The 23,368-nt window shown below is 47.4% G+C and overlaps 1 protein-coding gene across 1 annotated transcript in view; it reads right to left on the bottom strand.

Annotated features, from left to right (window-relative positions):
• The window catches only part of LOC129384720 (uncharacterized), a 55,007-nt gene that overhangs the window by 10,743 nt on the left and 20,896 nt on the right, over positions 1–23,368 (bottom strand). The window contains exons 2-4 of the mRNA XM_072288543.1: positions 2,087–2,238; positions 1,488–1,555; positions 465–548 (exon numbers count right to left, since the gene is read on the bottom strand). Coding sequence (XP_072144644.1) covers positions 465–548; positions 1,488–1,555; positions 2,087–2,145 — 211 coding nt within the window. The 5' untranslated portion in view covers positions 2,146–2,238. The remainder of the gene's footprint in view (positions 1–464; positions 549–1,487; positions 1,556–2,086; positions 2,239–23,368) is intronic.

Below are 23,368 nucleotides of genomic sequence, written 5' to 3' on the forward strand. Positions count from 1 at the left end.
AACTTTGAAACATTTTTTGTTGCAAATGAACCAATAAAGCTTCTCTATAGCTTATAATACACTATGCGTATCATGCTATTCTGGAGTTATAAAACTGTTGTAGCAATATAAATCAAGCCCTGCAGTAACCAATATGGTTACTGCAGGGCTAATCCATATATATATATATATATATATATATATATATATATATATATATATATATATATATATATATATATATATATGTACGTATGTGACAATAAAGAGAAATTCCGCTTTAGCTTACAAATACCAGGGTGACATCTAGTACTGCTCATATTTCGGCTAAATTATTATAAGAATTGCCAGGCTTGTTGGCTTGGTTCTCGTTCTTACTGACGACTGCATTTATTTAGTTTTCTAAATTAACCTCAGACTGCCCTTCATAATGGTTATTCAAACAAAAAAATCATTGCGAGCAAGAATGAAGCCCACTTCCTTACTTTCACCTTCGTAGGGGCCTTTAACAACAGCGCAGGTTCTATAATCCGTGTACAAATATTGGGCTTCGAATTCCTCTTCAGCATCTGCAAAGATATATAAATTTTGTTAGATTCGTACGCAATGCGATAAAAGCTATCTTAGCCAGTGCATGTTTACTTGCTCAATATCCATCTTGATAAAAGAGAACTCAGCAAACGTTATTGACGGTATATCCCACCGAATTGCCGCCATATCCTTGTGGCCTTCAAATAATGTTATCATAAGCTACCGAAATCTTCTGCTACACAGGGTGGCTGCCCTTTTGCAAATAGTTAGCTTTACATAATGTAGAATTACTTCATGAGGTTATCTAGGCAATTGGCAAAATCCAAAGGGGAACAGCTGATAATAAGTCTACATAAATGTGTACATATTATATATATATATATATATATATATATATATATATATATATATATATATATATAAATGTACGTATGTGTACGTCTGTTGATGGCACCACACACGTCATAGTGCGTCTCAGTGATGCTGCCAGCACTATGCAGTCAATCTGCGGAACCAGCATTCTTGGACACGAGCAAATTAATTATAATACACGAAAAAGAACCAATGTCTAGCATGGATAGCGTCAACTATGATAACAACTTCTACAAGAATTTATCGATGGCGTCCCGGGACAAGAGAAATACGCAGACACCACTCTTGTCCATTTACTCTAGCACCAAAATGCGCTCCAATTTAGTTTCCCAATATACCTAATAAAACTTGTTCCAGGAGACACGATTTGAACACATATCTTAGTTCGTTACAGCTCTATGGAAAAGAATCGTGTTCGCCAGTGTTCACAATTAGCTAAATAAAACATTTAAAGGTGTTTTGATATCCGGCACTAATGCAAATAAATACTACTGTTACCTCGGACGTCAGTCACTGCTTTGAGCGCTAATGATGCCATCCTTATCTCTAAGCAGAAGAATTCTAGGTCGATAGGAAGTACCATTGACCTATCAGCCCTTACTTACTGTTGTCGAAATAAATGATGATTCTGTCCGGAGTGGCGCCCGGCTTTAAGTGGAAAGTGACATTTTTTCTGAAATAGCGTGAAATGTAGAGGGATTAACTGCCACGGATATTTAGGCAGCTCACAAAAGACATATCAAGCTTTTGTCCAGTTATTTCTGGAGTAATAAATTTTTTCTTCAATCTCTAGAAACAAACTTTGCAAGCTAATATATTTCGAAAGCATATTTACGTTCTTGCTCCAAATCCAGAAAAGAATATGCATTGGTAAATATTCCTTAGTATGAAAGTGAGAAAATGCTATAATGAGGGTAAGGTGAAGGGTTGTTTCTTCTTGCGGAGCTCATATCTTGAATTTCAAATACGAAAATTGTGTTTCATGTAGTGTTTTTCCTCCCGTTTCGCTTTTTTCGATGATTGTATGCAAGCTTAATGTATCTGACTTTGCTTATGTTTATATACGCAGATTATGTATACTTCCACTGCATGCTGGTGAACTCTAATAAGCTGAGAAGCCTAGTAAAGCTCACTCAAGCTGTTCTTCGCATGCCCTCGCCTCTCTGAAGTGCCAAATAAATGATGGGTTGATTGATTTCAATACTTCTCTGTCCCGTGGTGCCCCTTGAACAAGAACACGTATGTTGCCATTTTTGGTTCCATATGATAGTCTGAGCGTATGGCCTCCGCGCACTCAAACAGGCCATCGTTGTCGGCGTCTGAGATGGCTAGCACGTCCTCCAGGTGAAGAAAGATCTGCAAACGTGGAACATTGTGAGATGTTGTGGTAAAATTTTAGGATACTAAATCAGTGAAATCTTTATTGCCGTAGCAGCTATAAGAATGTTCGAGACTCATTCATGTCGCCGTTGCCACCGTCGCTGTTGCAGTGCTGCTCTGCTATCGACAATGCATGCTTAGGTTGCGGACGAAGGGTTAAAGATTTGGCTGCGAAATTGACAAAGGGAAGCGCATGCACCGCCAACGGTACGCTCAGCCTCCTTGGTAGGGAGAGAAAAATAGCCTTCTGCCTCCTGGTTGATGATTGGGCGTTGTGCGCCCGTACAGTATATCCACAGCAGCGTAACCGCTGAGAAGCTGTGTGTGTGCTCTGGTATGACCACTAAACGTGGATCTAACGTTATCTAAGTTTTCAATAGGCGCTGAATAATGCCAATAATCTTCAGTCATCAGAATAACGGCGAACTCTCGCCTCTGCTTCGAGTTCTCAATAAATTTGACTTCGCCATGCCATCTGCTGGCCATCCTGGTTAGTTCAAATGGTAGAGCAGCTGGGCCGGAAAGAGGGTGGTCCCGGTCTCGAGTTCCGGACCAGGAAAAATTTTTCAGAGCAAAGAAATTAGTGCGCTTGTTGATCTTCTGTGGGGCATAAATAGCCGCACTGCTTGGTGCGGACTCCGCTTCTTCGCCATCCGCTAACCATACCGCTAATCCGATAACCATGCAGTTCAGCACTTTGTCGTAGCAGCTGGAACATATATAAGCAGCTTGTAATCACGTAATAAGGGAGACCTATATCTCCTAATTGCACCAAAGGGGCCTGATTGTTATGAATCATAAAAAGCCAACTAGCAATGACATCAAACACAACACAAAGGAAATTACTTGCGCTTACTAACCTAATTAAAGAAATGTAAATTATTTGTATTCAAATTGGACGAAAAGACAACTTGCCGCAGGCGGGGGTACGATTCTACGTCTTGCATTACGCGTGAGAATCTCTACGAGTCGACCTAACACGTAGCCATTTTTCCATCCACTCCCTGGGGCTAATAAGGTGTTTATGTTTTATCTTCCTCAGCCTGACCTAACGTGGTATAAAACAATGCGTTGGAGGGGTAGTTGTTGCGAATCCATGAATAAATGAAAGACGTCGTTATCCTGTCGTCTTTCTTGTGTCTGTTGTTTTGCGCTAAACAAAGTATTCGTGGTATAAAGCGCCGGAATTTTTCAGACGCGTTCTACCTTGTGCTTGATGGTCAGGGATGTTGGTTACTGCCGGACGCATCTTCTTCACGCTCCGCCGGTTTTCGCTCCTAACACCACGACCCCTGCATTCGTTGTAATTTGAATACCACCATTCGCTTGCTCTCATCGCCTGAGCTACGGGGATGTCAAACACCAAAGCCCTCTCTAGTTCCTGGCCCTTTTCGCAAAAGATTTTATCTCCCCTGTCTAGGTCCCTTGCAGAGTCATTGAAGATGGTTGCCGCAGCTGCGGCGAGGCCTCTCTGGTTGGGTTCGTTCCCGACACCTGCCCACCGCACCTCCTCTAGTCCAGCGTTTCTTCAGCGTTCTTCACTGCCACCTTCAATGGAGTGTGGTTTTCTTTAACGCTTGCCTTCGTGTTGTCCATGCCTGATTCTGACGGTTCGATGCTTGTGAATCGGGGAAACAAGCATACAACCTCCACAAGCTTCACCTCACGGCTTCTGGCAACAAGGTCCATTTGCAACCGCAAGGAGTATTGATGCTGACAACCCTTCAACGTGCCCAACTTCAGCCTGCAGTACGTGTTGCCGCTTACATAACCGGCAATAAATATAAATTAAACGCGTCATAATACAGAAAGACAAGAACCGGGCTATTTTTGTGTCCATGGAGAACGCTGTAGCCTAAAAACTGGCCCAGCTCACTACTGTCACCATTCAAACGACCTCCCACCAAGTCGCCATCTATCTTGTACCCCCACACAATTTCTGCTGGGGAATTGTACACTGAATCAATGGCCACACGAGAGCAGTAGAATTAATGGCCAGCCTGGACGCCCCTGGCTTCACGATATTGTCTGCCCGGATGAAATCAAACGCAGGAATGCCTCTGACAACTTTTTATAACGATACCATAGACCGTGCCCTGTTACTGGGCAATACACCATTGCAAGCCACACCATTCCCGTGCACAACATTGCACAATCTGGCTTCAGTTCGGTCACAGGGCGTATGTTTGCCCGACGCCACAACATGATCGAAGCCCCATTGGCGTTGTCACTGTGGCGTAGAACGCTGCCCCTCATCCATGTACCCCGAACCGAACTGTGCCAACTGCAACGGCCCTCACCCAGCTACAAAGGGTGGCCATTACAGATCCAGCCTGCTCACGTTTATAGGCTGCAAAAGTAGCTACTGATCAAGGTACCCGACTGTACGGCCGTGCTACACGCCCACCACCTTCATCGTTTTCACCAGACGTGGTCTATTGAATATCCAACTCCCTTTGTTGCCGTTCGGTGCCGTTTGCCCAGCCGCTCTAAGAGCAGGACTCCTGACTCACCTCGCCGACGATCCATATCCAGAAACAACAGAAGCCACAAGCCACGCAGCAAGTCCTGACTTCAACATTCCAGTGCCAACCCAACGAGAATTGCGGGTCCGAGGTTCATGTCAGAGACCACCGCGCCTCGGCCTTGCGTAAGTTGGTCTGCCACTTCAAACTCTGTTTCTACCCCTATGTTTCCACAAGTACTAGCTACTTCAACTAACCCACCAACACTACCATCATCGACTAACCCAAACAGTGTAATGCCGATTTCACAGCCAGCCCCCTACGCAGATAGCTGAACCTACTGACGCTGACCGTATGGCTAGTTTAGCAAAGCACGTCACCTGTCTTCGGCAGAACCTTGACAAGCTCACCACATTACTCGAGCGACAGATAGTGCAACCAGCCTCTACCGAGAATTGCCTTACACGCCTTGAAGTCAATTAACAAACTCACAGACATTGTAGCCGAACTCGCATCCTGCTGACCAAAACGGGCGCACCACCTTCCCATTGCGGGATGCAGCTAACCTTCGTCCAGTCAGGTTAGCCTAAGTAGCAGTTTTGGCGAAAGGTAAAGCACATTTACCTGCCGCACGAAGCGCCTGTGCGGAACGCATGATGTGGCAGTGGAGTTGCCTTAGCTGCAGAAAGAAGCACAGCAGGACTACAAACACAAAACTTCAAACACGCATTTCGCCATCAGTCGCCATATTTCTTCAGGAATACTACACCCTTCCTATTCTTCCTGGATATAAATTAAGTGCTGCACATAAAGATCACCATCAGGACCACCTAATGGTTACGCTAGATAGGCGTATAAATGTGGTGGTCCACGTTACATTGGATAACCAGGACACTCCACGCCCCTCATTCCACTTGGGGATATTCTCATGACTCATCCAAAGGCCGCAAGCTCCACATGTTGATCCAGCAGCACAATCTCACTCTAACTACGGATCCATCGGCACAAACTCGTCTTGGTACAAGCATTTCTCTGAGCACGCGCCCAGATTTTAGCCTTTATAATGGCTGTCGTTCTTGCATCTCTTACAACTTTGACGAGCACTTTGGCAGTGACCACTCAATCATTGCTGCTCAAATAATTAAAAAATACTTTGTTGGGGATGCACGAGAGAGACGACTGACGGACTGACTTGCCTTCTGCGCTTCCTCTAGCACCACTTCATTAGCCGACACACTCGTCAACTGGGTGAAGGCACTGCGAACCGGGTTGGATCATCACATACGCACGACTGAGTGCTCCAGGCATAGATACGCACCTTCTACACCTATGGGTAGCGCGCGAAAGCTTAACCAACTGGTGGTTGTGCCACCAGCATCATAACAGGAAGCTGAGGCTGCGCATCACAGAACTCTCTGCTCGGGCAGCCCTATGGAAAATTTACCATTGCTCTTCACGAATCTCATGCTTGGCATGATGAAAAGTGTGTTACGCATTAGGTAAAATATGGTGGGTATGATCTAATATATCGCGGTTATACTGGGTGGCAGCTTTCATTGCTTTCAGCTATAGCTTTCATTGATTAGGAGAAAGCGTTTGATTCAGTCGAAACCTTAGCAGTCATGGATGCATTGCGGAATCAGGGTGTAGACGAGCCGTATGTAAAATTACTGAAAGATATCTATAGCGGCTCCACAGCCACCGTAGTCCTCCATAAAGAAAGCAACAAAATACCAATAACGAAAGGCGTCAAGCAGGGAGGTACGATCTCTCCAATGCTATTCATAGCGTGCTTACAGAAGGCATTCAGAGACCTGGATGGGAAGAATTGGGGATATGAGTTAATGGAGAATACCTTAGTAACTTGCGATTCGCTGATGATATTGCCTTGCTTAGTTACTCAGGGAACCCATTGCAATGCATGCTCACTGACATGGAGAGGCCATGCAGAAGGGTGGCTCTAAAAATTAATCTGCAGTAAACTAAAGTAATCTTTAACAGTCTCGCAAGAGAACAGCAGTTTACGATAGGATGCGAGGCACTGGAAGTGGTAAGGGAATACATCTACTTAGGACAGGTAGTGGCCACGGATCCGGATAATAAAGCTGAAATAATGAGAAGAATAAGAATGGTCTGGGGTTTGTTTGGGAGACATTCTCAGTTCAGTTCAGATCAGTTTACTATTATTAAAATACAATGAATTTGTAAGAGACAATATACAGACGATCATGAACAGCAGCTTGAAGAGCAGGTTGCCATTATCACTCAAGAGAAAGGTGTATAACAGCTGTGTCTTACCAGCACTCAAGTACAGTGCTGAAACCTGGAGGCTTACGAAAAGGGTTCTACTTAAATTGAGGAGGACGCAACGAGCTATGGAAAGAAGAATCATGGGTGTAACGTTAAGGGATAAGAAAAGAGCAGATTGGGTGAGGGAACAAACGCGAGGTAATGACATCTTAGTTGAAATCAAGGAAAAGAAATGGGCGTCGGCAGGACATGTAATGGATGTAACCGATGGCCATTAATTGTTACGGACTGGATTCCAAGGGAAGGGAAGCGTAGCAGCGCGCGGTAGAAAGTTAGGTGGGCGGGTGAGATTAAGATGTTTGCAGAGACAACATGGCCATAATTAGTACATGACCGGGGTAGTTGGAGAAGCATGGGGGAGGCCTTTTCCCTGCAGTGGGCGCAAACAGGCTGCTGCTGACGTTTATACTGTGCGGGTGATGGGTGCAGCGATATATGGGGGACGTATAGATGGCATACTTACTGGGTTACTTGTCTCCATGGTGGCCGTGCTCAGTGAATGGTGGGTGTGCTGTATGGACGGTGGGACACATACTGGGTATGCTGTGTACACGGTAGGTGAATGATGAATGTGCAGGGTGAATGGTGGGTGGGCTGGTTGATCGGTGTGATACATACTGGATGATTTCTGTAAATGGCGGGTGAATGGTGTGCGTGCTGGGTGAATGGTGGGCGTTCTGGGTGGATGTTGGGATACATAGTGGCAGGCCAATTGGCGAATGTATAGGACAGAGTGAATATATTGGGTGACCTATGAAGTAGTAATGGCATCTGATCAACTTCTGAGGAGCAGTTTCAGGCATAAGGACGTCTTTTAAATATCTGCCATTCCACTGTAGACCGGTGCTGACGACTACGTGGTTCCTGCTTTCATCGCCTTGCGCAGGCTTCCATGTGCGCCTGCACTTCTATTCAGCCTAATTGTGCCTCCCCCTAGGCACCCCTATGCCTGCGTTGCCTGGCTTCAAGGGGATGTAAAAGGAACCAGTGACCCACTTGGTCCACTTCTGAGTAGCAGTTGCGGGTAGTAGGACGTCTTGTAAATGTCTGCCTTTCTACTGCAGATTGGTTTTTTACGTTATTTTTTCCGATTTTGTGCATCAACCTGCGGCTGAAGCTCACTAGTGTTTCTGGGGTTATTGCCGGCGCTATATAACATGCCTTCAAACGCTGAAATGGCTAAAAAAGTTGGGCAACTTGAATCATTGCTTAACATGAAACGTGATAACCTGGTTGAAGACCGCGCTTCTAAAATTTCAAAGCAGCTTGATGACCAGGGTCTTTGTAGCCTTACGTCTCTGACTGGCAGTGAGCGATTCATGAGTGACCAATACTATAAAGTGCGGACGACTGTCGAATAATTGGTAAGTTCTAACAAAGATTAGAGGGCCGTAAATGATGCGTTCGCCAGGAAGATTGCAGACATGGAGCAATACTGCCGGCTAAAACACATTGAAATCAAAGGCATCCCGTTCACACAGGGCGAAGGCTGCGCTGTCATCTTGAAAACTGTTGTTGAAGTTGTTGAATGCCGCATTTCATCGACAGATATCGACGCAGTTCGCGCTGTTTTCATTAAGACAGCAGAAAAGAACATCATCGCATGGTTTTCCTCGCGTGACAAGAAAAAGGGAATTACTTCGGAAAGCTCGAAAAGCAAGTTTGCGTACCTCTCAGATAGGTCTGACTAGAAGTAAGAATAACGCTGTGTACATCAATGAGCACCTGTACATTGACAACAAACGACTATTCAGCAAAGCGCTCGCCCTCAAAAATAAATGAAATTGCGTTACCTTTGAACAGAGAATTCCTATATTAAAGCGCGCACGACTGATGACAGCCATATCTTCAGGACAAGTGCCGAGTTAGGTCTGCGCATCTTCACGTAGATATCAATCTTGCCATTTGTCATTTTCTTAATCTGCGCCTGACAACATCCCTTTATAGCATTGCTCTGAACGGCGGAAACAAAATCGTTGCTCGTTGATTTTAACTGCTGATTACTACGCATTACTACGAAGTTTATCGAAAAACCAAGATGGCATTACTGCTTTTACTGAGCCACTTCGTCATTCCTTTTCATTTTTGTACATTTCCGAAACTTCGCTTGGCTCTTCTGATGGCAATTTATATGGTTTTAGGTGCTTCTAATGCGAATACTCTCACCGTAGTTCCGATCGGCATGGTGGTTCGGATATTTTCATGTTATCGAAAGTCAAGTACGAACGTAGGCTTGTCTTGTGTTTGAACTCATGTAACTGTGTTTCAATGTCCATCCAAAGTAACCTGTTGCCTTCTTGTAATCACAATGGTCTAATCATCGGTTGCATTTATCGCTGCCAATATTCATCTATTCTCGGTTTATTGCACAATCTTTTCAGAATTCTCCATATATATTCAGCTGAAAGTAAAGAGATTTTTATAGGGGGGTGGTATTATCAACAATTTATTGGGTACTGATAATATTTCAGTAATATCACATAGCGATTGTTTTGCTGGATTTGGGCTTGACTCTTGAAGTACTTCTCCTGCTTCATTTTTCGCTTCTGGAGCTAATAATCTTCTTGGTCACGCTTTAAGCAATACAACACCAGCTCTAAGTGCAGGTGTCATTGACGTGCCTATCACAGATCATCTTCCCATTTTTATTACCTTCGCCACAGAAAAACCGCTGTATGAAGCTTCCTCACATCTCACTTCCAGCTTCGAGAGGCATAACTTTCTTAATACAATAAGTAGTGCCAACTTGTCAACAATTAGCAGTCTATGTGATCCTGAAAAGGCACTCAATAAATTGAGCTTAATATTTTTGAAAGCTGTGTACGCTAGGTCTTCAGCTGTGAAATGCAAAAAAAAGTTGAAACATCCCCGTAACCCTTGGATAACAAAAGATTTGTTAACCAGTGTGCGTAAAAAAGATCATCTCTATAGGAATCTTACCAGCCCTTCAATGTAAATCTAGCACATCGCTATAAAAGATGCAATACCATGTTGAACAATCTACTGAAAAAATCAACATGGCTTTATAAACATCAAACCTACACTGAATCATCTGTTATAGCCAGCTCATTGAGGAATTACTTCTATTAAGTCTACAGTTATGGGACCTATCCTGTTCCTTTCCGTGTAACCATTGCAATCATACATCTTTTTTCTCTTTCCTGTCTAAGCCGACAAGGTGTGATCTGTTTTATTACATCTAAAGAAACACTTGCACAGGTCTGGATAATATGTCTGCCTATCAGATAAACCTTGGTGCCCCTTGTATTGCGGAAACGCTGAGCACACGCTAAGAACAGTTTACACCCTTTTGCGTGCCCCTTCTGCCACACAACGATAATCGTCATCTGCCTTGATGCGTTTCCTTTCTTTAACGCTGCGACCCCAGAACTTTCCAGTAACGAATGGCACGCGGGTTATCAGAAGGGGCACTCCAAATGGTGTAAACTGTTCTATGCTGATAACGCGCGTGCCGTTCGTTACTGGAAAGTTCCGGGCTCGTAGCGTTAAAGAAAGGAAACGCATCAAGGCAGATGACGATTATCGTTGTGTGGCAGAAGGGGCATGCCAAAGGGTGTAAACTGTTCTTAGAGTGCAGTATAATTATTGTAATTTCAAATGCGATACCTTTCCCAGTTCGCTTAAGAAGAAAAAGGTAATTCCTGTCTTTAAAGAAAGGTAACTAATGTCTGGTGTCTAATTATCGCCCAATCTCTTTTTTCTCGTCCGTTAGTAAACGTATAGAGAAATTGTTTCTGAAATATGTAACAGCTACCTAACAAAGTATAACTTGCTGAAACCTTGCCAATTTGGTTTCGGTCCTGGTAGTTAGACCAGCTTAGCTTTTGTTGCATTAACCGAATACACAAAGTGTTCTATTCATAGCGGTAAATTTGTTGGCTCCATATTTTTAGATTTTACTAAAGCTTTTCACATACGTAATCATACCATTTTATTTAGCAAACCAGATTCTTTACATATAGCAAGTCCGGCTTTACCTTCTCTAAAAAATTACATGACCCTGAGCAAACAGTCTATGTAAAGGACGCATATTCCGAGTCGGAAGTTATTAATCAAGGGGTACAAGAGGGCTCAATGCTCGCACCGTTGTTGTTTTGCATATACATTAACGACCTACCTGTTGTTCCTAATTTTTCTATCGCTATCATATATGCTGATGATACCATCATTTCTATGTCAAATAAATGTTTAACAATCCTATTGTATAAATTGAGCAAGAAACTGTCGAACGATCTAGAACGTAGTCATTTTAAATCATTTAATTTTACATCCTCTCATAACTCGGTTCATAATATTTAAAAGAGAGCAGAGGATGGTGCCATTATCCCCCTAGTAAACCTCGACAGTGGCCTTATACCTGCAGTGGACTGTGGGTCCTACCTCGACACAAAATTTGATCCTAACTTGAAGTTTACTAATCATAATGCGTTTATTGAACAAAACCGCTTCCGTCATAAGGGCACTTATTAAATCACGTGCATTTTTTTTTCAGAACACGTATTATTGTCTTTAGACATTGCCTTCATCTGTGGTCCTATCGCCTATAGCATTGCTTCCTGGGGAAACACATATAACTGCCGCCTCTCTTCTATTGAACAGATGCAGAACCAGGCTATGCGCATAATCAGCTACAGTTCCTTTTACTGAAATGCTATCCCGCCAACCAGGCTAACATTATACTATCTGTCTATGGTTTGTTTAAGTATCATTTAAGTATTCTTTTTTAGTAACTACTTAAGAAACAGTTTGCTACTAATTTGTGGACTACAGATTACTCCCTAATACCAACCACACTAGATTCGCGCATAATTTCAACTTTTTTAACACCTACTATGAAAAAATGACATACTCATTTTCAGCCGTAAAAACCTGGAATGGCCTACCATATTCAAACATGAAATAACGTTTTATTTTTGTCAATAGTTTCATGCCAGATAACTTGTCCTTAGGTATAATTATGGTTTTTGATATGTGTGCTTTTTGTTCTCTTAGCAATGTATTGGCATTACGCGCGTTCATTTGTTTTTCTTCTACTTTATTTCTGCTGCTGTAACCCCGTTTTTGTATACATTTGTTTTTTGTAGTATCTGTTACCTATTTATTGTTAGTGGATAGAGAATAAACTGAAACTGAACTGAAACAGTAATGATGACAGGTACATCATATGATGTGTTTTTAATTGGTTTCCCAAATACTATCCCTGCAATCGCATTCGTTACTTATTTCAACGTACGTACGCAAGCACTTTACTAACGCTTATTCAACTATTTCATGATGCTTAATTCTTAATTTTTGCACAATGCCAAGTTTGTGTCTAGTAATAATGTTTTTTTTAATTGTTGTAATGATTTCAGTAATTTATGCTGTTTTTTTTTCACAAGATGTCGCTGGTTTGCTTTCAGTTATAGGCACTGTGAATTTGATAACTGCTTCAGCACTGCTTTTGCGTCCACCATTTCTCGTGTGCAGCACATGAAAATAAGCAATCATCTCAATTTCACTTGGAAACACTGATGGCGATTGTAAAGCGTGCTAGACATGTGTGTGCTTCTGCAATGCAATGGCTATGGTAAACTGTATACCCGTAAGCATGTGGGAAACACCACACGGTTTCTCTCAAGGAGTGTTGACAGACCAATGACATGAAGGGAATCCTCACGGCCAACTGAAGATTTTTCAAATATCAGCAATGGGTACAAATGACAATCATACACGTGTAACATAAAGAGAATACGATATTGTCACGTGGTAGTGACGGTGAAGAAAGAAGCAGTACGGTGGAATACAAAACTAGCTTTTATTGGGCGAACCTGTGCCCACAAAACAGGCTACACTTATAGCACAACGAAAGCGGCGAACACAGTCGGCGATCGTCGAAAATCTGATCTGCGGGTCAAGCGGGTCGGCTTTTATAGAGCAGTCGTCGAATGTTCCAGACTAATCGTTCGGACCCGCGTGCCTTCCACAAAGTTCTACACCATTCGCGTCAGGTGATGAAATCAGATAACATAAGTCTCGGCGACAACAGACAGCGGATAGAAGCATCGATAACTTTCCAGAAACTTCGGATACATGCAGGCGCGTCCCATGCTGTGCGATTACATTTGTTAGGCGGCGAAACGTGGTTGCCCGATAAAGATAAGTACACGTGTCAATACCCCCCTCTTAAAAAAGCATCGTCCCGATGCTACAAATATAAGAGAGCGAAACACAAAAGGACACTTCTTAAACATAAGTAACAAAAAAGAAATAAAGCCCAAAGGTCAGTTATGCGAAGCCACAAAGTTCGTTAACGCTGGTAGTAGGGCTTGAGTCGCACAACGTGGACTATTTCAGGTCGCGAGCGGCGCCGCTGTGATAGCGAAATACCGTCTGGCACGACCTCATAGCCCAGTGCGCCAATACGTCGGATGATCTTGTACGGTCCGAAATAGCGACGCAAAAGCTTCTCGCTCAGTCCTCGTCGGCGTATAGGGGTCCAAACCCAAACACGGTCACCGGGCTGGTACTCCACGAAGCGTCGTCGGAGGTTGTAGTGTCGGCTGTCGGTCCTCTGCTGGTTCTTGATTCGCAGGCGGGCGAGCTGTCGGGCTTCTTCGGCGCACTGGAGGTAGGTACGGACGTCAAGGTTCTCCTCGTCCGTGACGTGAGGCAGCATGGCGTCGAGCGTCGTCGTCGGGTTCCTGCCGTAGACCAGCTTGAACGGCGTGATCTGTGTCGTTTCTTGTACCGCCGTGTTATAAGCGAATGTTACGTACGGCAGGACGGCATCCCAGGTCTTGTGTTCGACGTCGACGTACATCGCTAGCATGTCGGCGAGGGTCTTATTCAGCCGCTCCGTAAGACCATTCGTCTGCGGGTGGTAAGCCGTTGTCCTCCTGTGCCTTGTCTGACTGTATTTCAGAATGGCTTGGGTGAGCTCCGCTGTAAAGGCCGTTCCTCGGTCGGTGATGAGGACTTCTGGGGCGCCATGTCGCAGCAGAATGTTTTCGACAAAGAATTTCGCCACTTCCGCTGCGCTACCTTTCGGCAGTGCTTTTGTTTCAGCGAAGCGGGTGAGGTAGTCCGTCGCCACGACTATCCACTTATTTCCGGTTATTGACGTCGGAAAGGGTCCCAACAAGTCCATCCCGACCTGCTGGAATGGTCGGCAAGGAGGCTCGATTGGCTGTAGTAATCCGGCTGGCCTTGTCGGCGGTGTCTTGCGTCGCTGACAGTCTCGGCATGTTCTGACATAACGGGTGACGTCGGCGGTCAGGCGCGGCCAATAATACTTTTCTTGTACCCTCGATAGTGTCCGGGAAAATCCGAGGTGTCCAGCGGTCGGATCGTCATGTAGGGCGTGCAATACTTCTGGACGAAGTCCTGACGGGACAACAAGAAGGTAATTGGCGCGGACTGGTGAGAAGTTCTTCACGAGTAGACTGTCTTGAAGCGTGGAGGAAGATAATCCGCGCTTAAATGCCCTGGGAACAACGTCGGTGTGCCCTTCCAAATAATCGACGAGGCCTTTAAGTTCCGGGTCCGCTCGTTGTTGTTCGGCGAAGTCTTCCGCGCTTATTATTCCAAGAAAGGCGTCGTCATCCTCGTCATCTTGCGGCGGCGGGTCAATGGGGGCGCGTGATAGGCAATCGGCGTCTGAGTGTTTTCGTCCGGACTTGTATGTTACAGTGATGTCGTATTCTTGTAGTCTCAGGCTCCACCGTGCCAGCCGTCCTGAGGGATCCTTTAAATTCGCTAGCCAACACAAGGCGCGATGGTCGCTGACGACTTTGAATGGCCTGCCATATAGGTAAGGGCGAACTTTCGCTGTAGCCCAAACGATGGCGAGGCATTCCTTTTCGGTTGTAGAATAATTGCCTTCCGCTTTTGACAAGGACCGGCTAGCGTAAGCTATCACGTGTTCATGTCCATCTTTTCTCTGGACCAGGACGGCGCCGAGGCCTAGGCTACTGGCGTCAGTGTGGGTTTCGGTATCGGCGTGCTCGTCGAAGTGCGCAAGTACGGGCGGCGACTGCATGCGTCGTTTGAGTTCTTGAAATGCGTCGGCCTGCGGCGTTTCCCACTTGAACTCGACGTCACATTTAGTTAGCTGCGTCAGCGGCTCAGCGATGCGTGAAAAGTTCTTGACAAATCGCCTGTAGTAGGCACACATGCCAAGAAATCGACGCACTGCCTTCTTGTCGATGGGCTGTGGGAACTTTGCTATGGCAGCTGTCTTCTGCGGGTCGGGGCGGACTCCAGATTTGCTGATGACGTGGCCTAAAAATAGAAGCTCCTCGTAAGCGAAGCGGCACTTTTCCGGCTTCAGAGTAAGTCCTGATGACCTGATGGCCTCTAGTACTGTTGCCAGCCGCCTAAGGTGAACGTCGAAATTTCCGGCGAAGACGACGACGTCATCCAAGTATACGAGACAGGTCTGCCACTTCAATCCTGCTAAAACCGTGTCCATTACGCGCTGGAACGTTGCAGGCGCCGAGCACAGTCCGAATGGCATAACCTTGAACTCGTAGAGGCCGTCTGGGGTGATGAAGGCGGTCTTTTCGCGATCTCTTTCGTCGACTTCTATTTGCCAATACCCAGACTTGAGGTCCATGGACGAGAAGTATTTAGCGTTGCAGAGCCGATCCAATGCGTCGTCTATCCGTGGGAGGGGGTATACGTCCTTCTTCGTGATCTTGTTCAGACGACGATAATCGACGCAGAAACGTAGGGTTCCGTCCTTTTTCTTTACCAGAACAACAGGGGATGCCCACGGGCTTTTCGACGGCTGGATGATGTCGTCGCGCAACATTTCGTCGACTTGTTCTCTTATAGCTTCACGTTCTCGCGCCGAAACTCGGTAAGGGCTCTGACGGAGTGGTCGAGCGCATTCCTCGGTGATTATGCGATGCTTGGCGACTGGTGTTTGTCGAATCCTCGATGACGTCGAAAAGCAGCCTTTGTATCGTCGGAGCAGACTTCTGAGCTGCTGTTGCTTAATCATAGGGAGATTTGGATTAATGTCGTAGTCTGGTTCGGGAACCATGGTCGTCGGGGTAGATGCGGCGGAATCCGAGAGGACAAACGCATTACTTGTTTCCAGAATTTCCTCGATGTACGCGATCGTCGTGCCCTTGTTGATGTGCTTGAACTCCTGGCTGAAGTTTGTCAGCAACACTTCAGTTTTCCCTCCATGCAGTCGAGCGATCCCTCTTGCGACGCAAATTTCACGGTCTAGCAGTAGACGTTGGTCGCCTTCGATGACGCCTTCTACGTCAGCGGGTGTTTCGGTGCTGACCGAAATAAAAATGCTGCAGCCAGGCGGGATGCTCACTTGATCTTCGAGCACACTCAAGGCGTGATGGCTACGAGGGCTCTCCGGCGGCATTGCTTTATCTTCCGACAGCGTTACTGACTTCGACTTCAGGTTGATGATTGCGCCGTGTTGGTCCAGGAAGTCCATACCGAGAATGACGTCTCGTGAACACTGTTGGAGGATAACGAAGGTGACAGGGTAAGTCCGGTCATGGATGGTAATTCTTGCCGTGCACATTCCTGTCGGCGTAATCAGGTGTCCTCCAGTGGTGCGAATCTGAGGGCCTTCCCATGCGGTCTTAACTTTCTTCAACTGGGCGGCGATGGGTCCACTCATGACGGAGTAATCAGCGCCTGTGTCCACTAAGGCGGTAACTGCGTGGCCGTCGAGAAGCACGTCGAGGTCGGTGGTTCTTTGTCTTGCGTTACAGTTAGGTCTTGGCGTCGGATCGCGGCTGCGTCGTGTTGAACTGAAGCTGGAACGTCGCGTCGTCAAGTCGTCTTTCGTCGGTGTAGTCTTGGCTTCCTGACTGCGTCGGGACGGCGGCGGGTCGTTATTATGTCGTCGAGGTGGTCTCTTCGTCGTCTTCGTCGGCGGCGGAGGATCTTCGTCAGTTCGACGAACAGCAACCGCACCTCCATCGGTTGCTGCTTTTAGTTTTCCGGGTATGGGCTCGCAGAGCGGCCCCGGGCTGGGCCAGTGTATGGACGGCGCTGCGGCGACAGGTAGCGGCCTGGTGACGGCAAACGGGACGGTCGTCGAGAGTTCCACTGAGTGCCGGCTAGGTAATCGGCAATGTCACGTGGGCGCTCCCCAAGCTGTGGACGCGGCGCGTTGACGGCGAACCCTCTCAGTCCCATGTCGCGGTATGGGCATCGGCGGTACACATGGCCGGCTTCTCCGCAGTGATAGCAGAGCGGGCGGTGGTCGGGGGCTCGCCAAATGTCCGTCTTCCTCGCATAGGTGCGCTGGGCGACGGGTGGGCGCGCTGGCGGCGGCGGCGGACGACGGAATTGCGGTGTTGCAGGACCTTGGCGCGGTCGCGCAGGGGGGCCTTGACGGCGGGCGACGACGGCGGCGTAGGTCATTGCTTCCGGCTGCGGTGGTTCTGGTTGCACCTCAGGAACTCCAAGGGATCGGTGCACCTCTTCTTTCACGATGTCGGCGATAGAGGCAACTTGAGGCTGCGACGAAGGCAAGACCTTGCGCAGTTCTTCGCGCACAATGGCCCTGATGGTCTCGCGCAGATCGTCCGTGGCCAGTGATTGAATTCCTGCGTAGTGGGTAGAGCTTGTGCGGCGGTTGAATTGCCGGTTCCGCATTTCGAGTGTCTTCTCAATGCCGGTGGCCTCGCGAAGGAACTCTGCTACGGTCGTCGGAGGGCTTCGTACCATTGCGCCGAAAAGTTCTTCCTTCACACCACGCATGAGCAGGCGTACTTTCTTTTCCTCGGCCATATCCGGGTCGGCGTGGCGGAACAGACGGCTCATTTCTTCCGTAAAGATGGCAACGTTCTCATTTGGTAGCTGCACTCGGGCGTCCAGCATAGCTTCGGCCCTTTCCTTGCGCACGACGCTTGTAAAGGTGCGCAGGAAGCCGGTACGGAACAGGTCCCATGTTGTGAATGTCGACTCCCTGTTCTCGAACCACGTTCTCGCGGCGTCTTCTAGGGCGAAGTATACATGCCGCAACTTGTCGTCGAAGTCCCAGTTGTTAAAAGTCGCGATTCGCTCGTAGGTCTCCAGCCAGGATTCTGGGTCTTCAGTTGCTGCTCCATGGAAGGTCGGTGGGTCCCGAGGTTGTTGCAGGACAACGGGGGTCGCTGGGGCAGCCATTGGGGTTGTCTTGGCCACGATCTTCTTGTTCTTCTCAGGTAGAAGTCCGTGTTCCGGGGGCAGCTGTTGTAGACGACGGCTTACTCGATGGTCCGTGACTACGTTGGTGCTGTCTTTACGGTCCGGGCTTGGATCACGGCTTGTCGGGGGCGTCCGGTACATGGACCAAAAGCACCTCCACCAGATGTCACGTGGTAGTGACGGTGAAGAAAGAAGCAGTACGGTGGAATACAAAACTAGCTTTTATTGGGCGAACCTGTGCCCACAAAACAGGCTACACTTATAGCACAACGAAAGCGGCGAACACAGTCGGCGATCGTCGAAAATCTGATCTGCGGGTCAAGCGGGTCGGCTTTTATAGAGCAGTCATCGAATGTTCCAGACTAATCGTTCGGACCCGCGTGCCTTCCACAAAGTTCTACACCATTCGCGTCAGGTGATGAAATCAGATAACATAAGTCTCGGCGACAACAGACAGCGGATAGAAGCATCGATAACTTTCCAGAAACTTCGGATACATGCAGGCGCGTCCCATGCTGTGCGATTACATTTGTTAGGCGGCGAAACGTGGTTGCCCGATAAAGATAAGTACACGTGTCAATATTAACAATGTTTCCACGTGTGATAAAACTAAATGCCCAACTGAAATTCTAAAATAACTGAAGTATAGTGTACTGTGAGGCAGCCACTATAATAATGTCCGCTGTTGCCCAATCAATCTGCAGGCTGTAGATTATCACCAAAAATTTCGCAAGTTAGGCTGTTCACAATTCTTTATTTCAATGCATTGTCTAGGCCTCTACATCCGTCTGTGCAGTTTAGAGATGCAGCCATTTGAAGAATAAACCAGGTCGGCACGTTGCGGCGTTTTCTAGTGCAAACACCAGCAAAGTCTGGTGCTACCTAGCATGTGCACCAGAGTGGTTTGGTGTCGTCTGGTGTACATGCCAGTGTGGTGTAGGGCTACCTGGTGAGCACGCGACAGTAGTTTAGTGCAATTTGGTGTGCGTATCTATGTTGTGTGAGGCTTGTCTGGTGTGCTTGCCAGTGTATTGCGGTGTAAACGTAGGTTTTGCACACCAAATATTGCTTTAATTTATAGACGACCTTTGCGGGTTTTGTATGAGTGCTTTTGTTGCTTATTTACCTGTTTTCAAATGAGCACAAGCAGCTGAATTTATTTCTTTTATTTATTTCAACATACTCCAGCCTCGTAGAGATTTTCAGTAATTGAGAGTATAGAGTGCAAATTTAGGAAATAAATAAAGTGAAAGTAAAACAAGCTGGAATGTAAGAGCAGTGGTGAAAACATTAAACAGCAATTCAGCAGGCCATAAAAAATTAACGTGAACCATTAAAGTATTCCACAGTTCTTCAGTGTGGACAAGCACAGTATTTAAATGTCTCCGGGCAATGATGAGAAAGCATATTCAGACAGGATTGTGGTAAGTGGGTGCGGTGAAGCAGCTGAATAAAAGAAAATGTGAGAGGTACACAACATGGAAAAACTTCAATGATTCCGCGTGGAGACTGGAAAAGAAAGTGGCGAGCAGAATATTTCTAAAGAAGGAGTCATTACAATTGAAGCAATTACATGTGAACTGTGCCTGCAACCTATGACAGAAAACATGAGCTGAATTATGATATAATGTACATTAACTATACCACAAAAGTTTCAAGGCCCGCCAAGTTACGCATATTGCAGGATTGCAGTATACATGATGAAGCTGTTGTGTATATTGGTGGTAAACCGTAACTATATATATATATACACACACACACACACACACACACGCATATATATATATATATATATATATATATATATATATATATATATATATATATATATATATATATATATATATATATATATATATATATTGTAAAGAAGATGAGGAACGTGCGCGCAGTCAGCAGCATCGGCAGCATCAAGCGCGCAGCAGAGGCTCGAGCTCGGGGACTGTGCTCGGTGCATCGTAGAACCGGCCGTCGCTACGAACCCTAATAAACCTCCTTCATAAGTGGTGGAGCCGTGCGGGGTAACGTTCCACTCTGCCATCCTGGAACTCCGTTCTCGGACGCTACCCTCTGCCATGCCGGACGCCGACCAGCAGACTCTTCCATCGCCACCCGTCCCTTGCGCTGGCACCGTTCGCCAGCGGGAGCCTCCCATCTTCAGCGAAACCGACGACAACGACGTTGAAGAGTGGCTGTCGTCCTACGAACGGGTGAGCGTTCACAACAAATGGAATGACTCGGACAAGCTGGCTTACGTGTCATTCTACCTCGCGGGCGTGGCCAGTCTCTGGTTCAGAAATCATGAAAGGGATATCCGAACGTGGTCGGCGCTCAAGACGTTGATTACAGAAGTATTTGACCAACCCGCCGTCAGGAAACTCCGAGCCGAGCAGCGTTTGCGTACACGCGCACAGGACACGGGTGAGACATTCACCAGCTATATAGAAGACGTTCTCGATTTGTGCAGGCGCGTGAACGCTGCCATGACGGAAGCGCAAAAGATCAAGCACGTCATGAAGGGAATCGACGATGACGCGTTCCAAATGCTTCTGGCCGAGGACCCGCGCACTGTTGGCGACGTCATCAGCTTGTGCCAGAGCTATGATGAATTGCGTAAGCAGCGAGCTCTGACAAGGCGACATCCCACACCAAATGCGGCATCACTCTGCAGCCTTACCACCGGCCCAGAACAAGCCTCCCATATAACGCAAATCAAGAATTTCGTCCGCGAAGAAGTCGCACGACAGCTATCTCTGGTGTCCGTCACTCAGGAGTCTGTCAGCACTTTGCCGTCTCATATCCGTAACGTGATCCATGAAGAGGTCGCGGAAGCGCTGCCGGCTGTTCACCAGCAGGATGTCGTGGCTACACCAGTCACTTATGCTACGGTTGCTGCAATGGCCCCTCGCACTGTGCCCGGGCGTCGCTTCCAGCAGCCTGTGCACCGCCCTCCACCTCCCGTCCCCTGGACCACCACTGCCGTCGCTAACCCGTGGCGTACGCCGGACAATCGCCCTATATGCTTCGCATGTAGGTGTCCCGGTCATGTCGCAAGGTTCTGCCGCCGCCACTCGCAGGCGTTCGATGACGATCGCCGAGCGCCCTATGTGCCGCCTGATTCAAATGCGCCTTACGGACCTTTCGACCCAGCACCAGCTCGCTCCCAGACTGATCTCCGTCCTCGCTTCGAACGCCTCCGGTCACCCTCCCCACGTCGTCCATCGCTTTCCCTTATGCGTCGACGACCCGTCTCTAACGAAGAGGGAAACTAGACGACGCAGTTCCTGAGGCAAGAACTGCGCAAGTGTCGACATGCCGAAGCCCTCCTCCTTTACCTGCCAATGTCATTGATGTGCTTATCGAAGATGTCGCTACAGTCGCCTTAGTCGATACCGGTGCCGCTATTTCAGTTATGGATGCCAGGTTTTGCCGTTCGCTTCGTAAAGTGACGACGTCTCTGTCTGGATTGTCGCTCCGAACGGCGAGTGCTCAACCCATTCACCCTACCGCTGCTTGTACTGCCCGTGTGATCATACAGGCGTTTTGTACACGATTGAATTCATAGTTCTCTCATCGTGCTCCCACGCCGTTATTCTAGGATGGGATTTTCTGTCACGCCACAATGCCATCATCAATTGCGCTCGGGCTGAAATTGAACTTTTCCACCTTGGTGACCTGGCCTCGGTCGATGCTCATCCTGCCGCTAAAATTGTCGTGAAAGAAGACACCTGTATCCCCCCGTGCTCGTCAGCATTCGTACCAGTCTTCTGTAGTACCATATCCGATGGGACGGTCTTCTGCGTGCCCTCTCATCACTTTGTTAACCGAAAAGCGCTTCCTTTGCCCTTTGCAGCTGTTGACCTTGCCGCCGGTGGGAGCACGATGCCCATTTACAATCATCTTTCATCGCCGCTATCACTGCTCCGCCGCGAATGCCATGGTTACGTCGAGTCGGTCGATTCAACACGAATTGTCTCCGTCCTCGACGAAGTGTCTTCTACTGCCGCCCATGAACTGTGTGCCCTCTCCGTACCAGACTCAACATCGACTGGTGTGTTCAGCCTATTCATCGCCGAAGATCTGACACCTTCGCAGCGATGATAACTTGTCGCAATCCTTCAGCACTTCCGCCTTTCTTTCGATGTTGCGCAAACCTCTCTTGGCCGTGCATCGACAGTCAAGCATTACATCGACACTAGCACTCACTCAGCCCTGCGACAAAGACCATATCGCGTGTCCGCTACGGAACGTCGCGTCATTGCAGACCAGGTCGATGACATGCTCCGTCGAGGCGTCATTCAATCTTCCCAAAGCCCATGGGCCTCTCCCGTGGTCCTCGTCACGAAGAAAGACGGTTCCATCCGCTTCTGTGTTGACTTTCGGCGGTTGAACAAGATCACGCTGAAGGACGTCTACCCATTACCACGCATCGATGATGCTCTGGACTGTTTGCAGGGAGCCGACTTCTTTTCTTTGCTGGATTTGCGGTCAGGCTACTGGCAGGTTCCGATGGCAGAGGCCGATCGCCCGAAAACTGCCTTTGTTACGCCACACGGCTTGTATGAATTCACCGCCATGCCTTTCGGACTTTGCAACGCACCTGCTACGTTCGAAAGAATGATGGATAATGTTCTGCGTGGCCTCAAATGGAAAATATGTCTTTGCTATCTTCACGACATTGTGGTGTTCGCCCCTGATTTCCCAACACACCTGCTCCGCCTCCAGCACGTACTCACTTGCTTGACCAACGCCGGGTTGCAACTTAACTTGAAGAAGTGTAGATTTGCTGTTCGTCAGCTAACAATATTAGGCCATGTCGTGTCAAAGGAGGGCATTCGCCCGGATCCCGAGAAGCTACGCGCTGTTACTGCGTTCCCAAAATCTACTACTATGAAAGAGCTACGCAGTTTTATCGGCCTCTGCGCTTAATTCCGGCGATTCGTTAGAAACTTTGAGTCAAATATATCGCTTCTCACGCGGCTCCTTGGTGGCACTAGAGATCTCTCATCATGGTCTCCAGAGTGTGACGACGCCTTCACAACCTTGCGCCGTCTTCTCACGACGCCACCCATTCTTCGCCATTTTGACCCACAAGCGCCAACCGAAATCCATACCGATGCAAGCGGTGTAGGCCTTGGCGCTGTGTTGGTACAGCG

Source organism: Dermacentor andersoni, chromosome 6 (assembly GCF_023375885.2).
Source record: "Dermacentor andersoni chromosome 6, qqDerAnde1_hic_scaffold, whole genome shotgun sequence".
Classification (NCBI taxonomy): Eukaryota; Metazoa; Arthropoda; class Arachnida; order Ixodida; family Ixodidae; genus Dermacentor; species Dermacentor andersoni.